The 8300-nt window shown below is 39.9% G+C and overlaps 2 protein-coding genes across 8 annotated transcripts in view; both read right to left on the reverse strand.

Moving 5' to 3' along the window:
* Positions 1–1800, reverse strand: part of LOC117962053 — a 3132-nt gene extending 1332 nt beyond the window's left edge. Inside the window, exon 1 of one of the 2 annotated variants that reach the window (XM_034901098.1) lies at positions 1541–1800. In XM_034901098.1, the coding sequence (XP_034756989.1) occupies positions 1541–1595 (55 nt within the window). In that variant the 5' untranslated portion in view covers positions 1596–1800. The remainder of the gene's footprint in view (positions 1–1540) is intronic. The other variant, XM_034901097.1, reaches the window with a different exon arrangement.
* The window catches only part of LOC117962052, a 68168-nt gene that overhangs the window by 12491 nt on the left and 47377 nt on the right, over positions 1–8300 (reverse strand). For 3 of the 6 annotated variants that reach the window (XR_004660553.1, XR_004660551.1, XR_004660552.1), the window contains exons 2-3: positions 7802–8161; positions 7225–7661 (exon numbers count right to left, since the gene is read on the reverse strand). Coding sequence is in view for 2 of the 6 variants with exons in the window: in XM_034901096.1 (XP_034756987.1) it covers positions 7486–7661; positions 7802–8161 (536 nt within the window). In the remaining 4 variants the exon portion in view is untranslated. Of the gene's footprint in view, positions 1–7223; positions 7662–7801; positions 8165–8300 lie in introns of those variants that run through there. The other 3 variants (XM_034901094.1, XM_034901096.1, XR_004660554.1) reach the window with 3 other exon arrangements.

Raw genomic sequence — 8300 nt, forward strand, 5'->3', positions numbered from 1 at the left:
CTCTGTGGTACTTATTACACATGACTGACAATAAGCAGCTACAGTGATGTATTTCTGTCACAAGATGGAGCCAGTTAGTAGTTTTCTCCACTGAGGAAGCATGAGACAGTTTACTACTATGACCTTAGATGAACTGTGAGATTAAGCGGAGGGTGGAGACTAAAAGCTGTTGTAAAACCGTTTAACCGTCTTTACCAGCTTCTATGTTATCATTCCAAACTCTGACGTTGTGCTCATTCTCTAATGATTGTTTTACTCATACCTTGTTAATCTGTAACAGTGCAGCAAAATCATATATCTGTGATCACCATAACATTAAGATATATATATATATATATATATATATATATATATATATATATATACACACACACACAACCGGTCAAAAGTTTGGGGTCACTTACAAATTTCCATTCCACTCCATTATAGACAGGATACCAGCTGATCTGGGTGGGTGGCTGATCTTTAATGCAATATCTACATTTCCCATTATCAGCAACCATTCATCCAATGTTCCAAAGGCACATTTTGTTTACTAATCTGATATTATTTTAAAAAACTAACTAAGAAAACATTAAACAACCCTTTTGCAATTATGTAAGCACATAATGTAATCTGGAAACTGCTGCCCTGGTTAAAAAAAACAAGGCAACTGATCTCAGCTGGGATTCTGTCTATAATGGAGTCCAATGGAATTTTGTGAGTGACCACAAAACCTTTGACCGGTAATTTATATATATATATATATATATATATATATATTAAAAAACCATACATCCAGAAACATACCACTTTCTATAGAGGAAGACAAAGGGCAGCTGCTGAAGCCCCTCTTGATGTCTACGTGTGCACGTGCCTAACTATAGCTGCATATAAGTCTAAATATATAATATATACTGTAGGTGAATTCTGGGGAATCTTATTCCCCTGTTTTACCTTTTTTTCTGAATCAATTTGTGCTGAAAATACTTCATGTAAAGGTGAATGGATTACAATACAAATATAAAACATATTGGGATATTTTGCAGTAAGGCTGCCACACTTTCTGTATTGCTCTCAACTATTTATTCTCCTGTAGATCATCTTTTTATTTATGATTAATTCATTTTATTATTATGTATGAGTCTGTAGCCTAGACATGACTACCTATTATCTCCTCTTTGAGTCTTTGTTGAAGAAGTAACCTCCTTCAACGTGCACCTGACCATTATTCACCTCAATGAAACATGAATTCATTTTAAATCATTAATACCCTGGACTGGGAGAGCTCAGATGTCTTCAGGGTTGGGACATGCAGAGTAAAGGAGTTTAATAACTAAACACTTCTAAAGGTGTCCTGAGGCAGGTGAGTCATCACAACAAGAGACAAAGAGACTACACGAGGTGGTCTGCACGTGGTCGGACGCTGCTTTACATCGCCGGTAGAACCGAATAAATCATCATGATGTAATCGGTATATGTCCGACCATGGAAACACTGACAGACACAGCAAGCAGTTTGGAAAACTAGTTCTCAACAGTATCCTGCAGCCATGAAAGGATCACTAAGAAGATCAGACTCACCTCCAACTCATCCAGTCCCCTTCTGAGCAGCATCTCATCTGGCTGTAGAGCCGACTAGGATATTGGTTTTGTCTGGATTTAGTAGCCTACGGGACGTGACAGAAGCAGAAACTCCTAAAAAGCTGTTTTAATTAAGTCCCAGTACTCCCAGTAAGGTCCCGGACAGGAATACTGGATTCAGACTCACATTCTCTCTCGTAGGGTTTTGGTTAAAGCTCCCAAAACCCGACACACACGCTGCAACGCTTCACCATAAGGTACTGGAATCGGACCCCTGGCTGCTGAAGGCAGGACTAGAGTCTGAGAAACCAGAGCGCCCCCCAGTTATAGGATGTGTAGGCTTCAACAATGAGAAGAATAGCAACTAAAACTGGAGGTCCTATAAGCCGACGCACATGCTGCAACGTATCATAATGAAATCTCTCTCTCTCTCTTTCACTTTCTCTCTCTCTCTCTCTCTCTCTCTCTCTCTCTCTCTCTCTCTCTCTCTCTCTGGACACCCAGTATGTCTCCTGTATTTAAAGATGTAAAATAGGGTTAAAGAATAAACTCTTTCATCTTTTTAACATTTTGTTACAAATAACAATTCAACCAACATCAGTTAAAATAAAATAGGCCCATACATAAAAAAACATTGAATTTAATTGTGTCTGATAAATGTTTCTGAGTTCTCCTTTATGTTACTTTGAGTCACATTATAATTATATTCAGCTCATCATCCCACATCACACATTTGCCTCAAGAGCCCCTAATTATGTTTTCATGACTGGGACTTTCTGCTCTGATGATTTATTTAAAGAGGGTCCTCCAGACTGAGTGCCGTTAGTCCTGATGACTCGTTTCTCTGAAAGACTCACAGCTGCCAACTGAAGGGGATTTCTTTCATTATCAGTAGATTGAGTAAAAAGAGGGTTGAAGACAAAGAGGCGTTAAAGTCTGAGAATCAGTATCGCTGTAACTGCTGCTGCTGCCAGTCCAGCGTAGAGGATCCAGATGTTTCCCAGACTCTCTGGTTCCGGTCTTACTGTTGCTCTCTGAGGTTAGGGTTCATCAGCAGCTGCTGTAAAGAACAGAAGATATAATGTGGCTGATGGACAGGAAGGAAACCTGCTTTAGTGAAAATGACTTAAATCTGAATCTGTCGTTTTTTTAAGTACAAAAAAAAAAACTCCAGTTCTCCAACTTCACTCTTTAAAACCAATCAGATTGCTTGATTTAACACTTTTTATAAGGAATCAACTTACCAGAGACATTGAGCCAACATGTAGGAGAGTTAGTCCCCTAACCTGGGAACACGTCACACAGGTACGGTCCACCTGAAGACGTGAAAGGAATAAAGCAGAGAGTGACAGACACAGAGGGAAGACATGGCACAGAGTGCAACAGTTAACAGCTGTAACTGGGAGGGGAGCATAGCGCTGCAATTGAAGGATGCTGGCCAAATGCTTAATATGTATTATTATTGTTAATATAATAATTATTAGCAAACTATAGTGAAATCGTGCGAGTGATAAAAACCCGTCCTAGGTGCTGTCGGCATGTAAAGACAATTCATTCGTGTATTTAAAAAAGAAATCTGACCGGTCCACATTTTAAAAATGGTCCGGCTTGTCTGGCATTTGCCAGATGGCCGATTTGCCCCTGTGTTACATACTCGATAACAACTGGAAATACTGAAGGCACACACACACACACACACACACACACACACACACACACACACACACACACACACACACACACACACACACACCAGTAAAAAGGAAAGGCCTGAGGGATATAGTTTTACTCAGTTATATAGTCATGAGTGACTGTATTGACTCTTTTGGGTTCTTAACCCTGTGAATGCTGGGTAAACTTCCAATGTTGATGATTGTCATCATGAATCTATATTATATATTTTGGTTTAAAAAAAAAAAAAAAAAAAGTGAAAACTTTTTGATAACTGCAGTTTCTCTTGAAGTCTCTCTACATTCTTGGTATGTTGAGTTCAGTGATGCTGCAGATTGTTTCTTTAGCTGCAGAAACTCAATATAAGAATGAATGAGCTGTCTCAGAGAAGCTTTATAGAATCTATGTTTATGAACAAAAAGGAGACAGAGACAGATTTGTCCTGGTACTCGTCTTCCTGTCCCTCTTACTTTCTTTGTGTTCATCTATTCAATTCAATTCAATTTTATTTATAGTATCAAATCACAACAAGCGTTATCTCAAGACACTTTACAGATAGAGTAGGTCTAGACCACACTCCAGAATCTACAAGGACCCAACAGTTCTAGTACTTTCCTCCAGAACAAGCAACAGTGCGACAGTGGCGAGGAAAAACTTCCTCTTAGGCAGAAACCTCGGTCAGACCCAGACCCAGACCCAGGCTCTTGGTAGGCGGTGTCTGACGACCGGTTGGGATTAGAATAAAGAGTTTGTTTGTAGTAGTTCATGGCAAAGCAGGGCACTGTGCAGCGTTACAAGGCACAGCAGGACGTAGCTGGGCACCGCAGAGCGTAGCAGGATGTAACATGGCATCGCAGGACGTGGAGCGGGACCATGGCGACAGCTGCTACCCTGATTTTTGGCGCCTTCCTGATCCGAGGAAACATGCTGGGGGGGAAAAGAACATGAGGACACCGGGGAATGACTCCCCGGAGCTAGGTTAGTAACAGGCATTTCTGGGACATGGATGCACACAAATGGAAAGATAGAAAAATAGAGGAGAGAGGAGCTCAGTGTGTCAAAGGAGGTCCCCCAGCTGTCTAAAACCATTGCAGCATAACTAAGAGAGACAGGGTAAAGAGAGGAGACTTGTTGGGCTAGAACTCTCCCCAACTGGATCCCATCCCTCTGTCTAGAGGAGATGGAAAAGAGAGGGTGAGAGAGAGGGAGAGAGAGACATAACGATCCCTCTGTTTAGAGGAGGTGGACAAGAGAGGGGGAGAGAGAGGGGGAGAGAGAGAGAGAGAGAGAGACATAACGATCCCTCTGTTTAGAGGAGGTGGACAAGAGAGGGGGAGAGAGGGAGAGAGAGAGAGAGAGAGAGACAAAACCATCCCTCTGTCTAGAGGAGGTAGACAAGAGAGGGGGAGAGAGGGAGAGAGAGAGAGAGAAAGAAAGAGAGAGACATAACCATACCTCTGTCTAGAGGAGGTGGCTATGAGAAAGAGAGATCTTCACTGTAATGTTCCTCTTTCACCCTATGTAATAATAATAACACATTTTATTTACAACGCACTTTTCATCAATAGATCTCAAAGTACTACAGGTAAAAAAGAGAAAAAATAATATAAAAAAAGAAAGATTAATAAATACAAATAAAGCTATTCTTAGAAGAGAGGAAAGAAAACATCTAAAGGGGACCAAAAGCTTTGCTAAAAAGAAATGTTTTAAGGCCTTTTTTAAAACACTGAGTGGATTGAGGCGCCCTCGAGGGCGTTCCACAGACCTGGGGCAGCAGCACTACTGGACTACTGGACTACTGGAACACACCAGGACGAGGTCTGGCCAGGTTTGTGGACTCACACGAGGAATGTGACCTTGGTTACTGTAATCCTTGCTCTCAAAGTACAACACTCACATACTGCACCATATAAAGAATACTGTAAAAATAGATGGTCATGTGATTGAAATAACCTCAACAGCTGAGTGTGTTTCCTAGAGGGGAATCAGCTGTGAGTGATCTATTGGCATAACTTCAATCAGCTGTTTCTCAGTAGCAGTGGAATAAAATGCAGGGGATATATTTGTGTTTACTGCTGTTCTCTTTCCCTTTAGACTCTGAGTTAAGTCTAGAACACGACTGAACCTGTTCGGACTCACAGTGTGAAAGCATTTGGGATTCTGTCAGTAAAAATCTATTGTTTTTGACTTGGTTGAGCTTGTTTGTAAAAGATGTTCAAGCATTTTAAAGTTTGTTTTAACTGTGTGCATGTTGTGTCAAAGCAACAAGAAATGTGTTAATCGTAGCCTACACAGACAGATGTTGGGCTATCTGTGTTAAATATATGTAAACCCTTCAACACAACAATATACACACAAAATTAAATTACAATTATTGAACCTTAAATCCAGAGCAATACAATATGTACAAAAATAAACTGTATACATACATACACACCTCTCAGGAATGAGCCGACGCTAACGCTAGCAGCTCTGCGCCTCCAAAGCATGGATGTTATGCTATAATTAGCATGTTTGCTAACGTCATTTTCAAGTTTCATTCAGAAAGAAATACATATCAGTCAAATGATATATTAAAAGTAAATTAGATATAAAATAGACATCTACACATATAAACAATGACGTCATTAAGTCAATAGAACTTATTCAGAGGCTACAGAACATCATTTTAGGAGTTGTTCACAAGACTAACTATAATTATAGTTTAAAGTACATTAACAACAGCACAATGTTTTATTAAGTTGTCTCTGTAATTATCTCTTCTCTAGTACATGAAACTAGAGTGTGTCCATCTTTTCATTATATTTTAACAAGCTGTTAGTGTCACCTAGTGGAGAAAAAGCTAACAATGAGAAGTCCTTCATTCAGTATCCAGTGGACAGGAGAGGACAGGGACAACATCTAGTTAAACTGAACACAACACTTTCATCATGTTGAACGTGTGTCTGTAGGATTTATATTGATAATTGAACTAAAACTTCTGACAAACACTTTGTTAATTCTTAAACACTAAAATCATCCAGTAGAGATGAACTCAAGTCACTAAAAAACATCCAACCTTTATTATTCTTTCATCATGAAATCAAATGATTAAAATAGCCCATTAAAATTGTAAATGGAAACAAAGCTTTAACCATGATATAATATGTATATTATATATATACACACACAACAAAAACGTCCACATACATTTCATCAGCAATTAAAGAATTCATTAAAAAAAATTCAACATTACACAAAAATATGTTTTCCATCATTTTCTCCAGGAATTGATTTACTACATGAAACACTAAATAGACAGAGTCTGGAAAAGACTTCTGAGACCAGGTCTGACTTTCTGTTACGTGAACAGCTACATAAAGATGATACATATAAATATCCTAAATATATAATGAAAACCCCTGAGTCAGCTAGCTTAGCAACTACCAGCTAGCATTCATGTTAAATACATTTAAATAACACCAAGTACATGTTTGTGAAACATGTGAATGAGTTTTAGAGACCCACAGCAATGGATCAAGTTTAACTAGGTAGTTGGTTAGTATTAGTGCAAAATATTTCAACAGAGTTAATACTTTTGTAAGAAGAATAGCTTTCTGTGTAAAGAATAACAGAAATATAACAGCTGATTTGGACAGGATTAAAAACACTAATACTAAGTTACAGTTTCAATTACACAACATAATAAAAAGCTGTAGTTTGGTACTCACATTAAATTATATAGAGAAATCAAATGAAGTTATGCACTGATACTGACTATAAATATAGCCAAAATCCAGAGGGCGCTGTTTACATGTTTTTGCATCACGTCGCATGTAAAAAAGTAAAGTTGTCCTTCCAAAAATGGTCGTCAGCATTTGCAGTCCAGTCAGTACAAATTACTCACAAAACTGTTGAGAGACATCCCAGTGAAGTGATCCCAACTGGGGGGGTGTACCAGGCAAGTGTGCCATGGCTGTCTACAACCACTGTAACAGACTGATGACAGAAACCACAGTAAACCATGTTCGGCGGCTGTAGCCGACCAACGGTGAGTCATTTTAAGCCCAAACAGTGTGTCTGTCAGGTGGGTAGAGAGGACCGTATGACCCCGGGCTTTTATGACTGTCTACATGGCCAGCAGCTAACGTTAGCTAGTCCGCTGTGTTGTGGAGGAATGTCGGACTAATTTAAACAGTTTTGTCTCTTAACTTTCTCAAGATGTTGATTAAACTGTTTCCACTGATCTACCTGCTGAACTGTAACTTTCATCTCAATAGAAATCATGTTCTCTCTGTGTTCTTCTCTTTCTGAACCAACAGAAACCACCAGCCAGCAGAGTTGCTGTCAGTCCCAGTCCCAGTCCACAGTAGAGACCGATCCATCCCCGACTCTCTGGTTGTGGACTTGTTGTCTTCGGTGTCTCAGGTTCAGGCCGATCCCTCGCTGCTGTGAAGAGAACAAACATCCGTTATTCATGTGAAGGAAAACATTCACTAAAAGAGAAGGAAGTGAGTGTCTGCAATATTTTTCTTCTTAACCTAAAAGCCGATGAATTCATCAGTTTAGAAAGTTCTGAATCAACTTACCAGAGACATTGAGGAAACATCTACCAGAGCTCCTCCCGTAATCTGTGGCCACTTGACACTTGTACAGTCCTGAGTCTTCAGTCCTGAGTCTGGAAACATTAAGTCTGAGTCGTCCTTCTCTGAGGACGTCTTTGTCCCACTGGACTCGTCCTGCAAACTGTTCATCCTGAGACTCTGGGACCTCAATTCCTTCATAGAGATGAAACAGGACTGAGGGTCTGAGGACAGTTAACAGTTCACAGAAAATATAAAGAGAGGTGGAGGAGCTGTGAGGGTTGGTGGTGAAGGTCCACTCCAGTGTGATGTCCTGGTTCTCCTCTGCCTGATAGGAGGTCTGGGTCACATTCACTACAAATGTTCCTGTTGAGGAGACAGAGAGGGAAAGTGAGGAGCAGACACACTGACACCTTTAAACTCCATCTCGACATGTCTCTGTGGAAACTTTAGTCCTTCTTTGTTTAGTGGTAGTGGATAATAAAGTGAAGCTGGAAACTAACCA

This window comes from Etheostoma cragini, chromosome 19 (assembly GCF_013103735.1).
Source record: "Etheostoma cragini isolate CJK2018 chromosome 19, CSU_Ecrag_1.0, whole genome shotgun sequence".
In the NCBI taxonomy this organism is placed as follows: Eukaryota; Metazoa; Chordata; class Actinopteri; order Perciformes; family Percidae; genus Etheostoma; species Etheostoma cragini.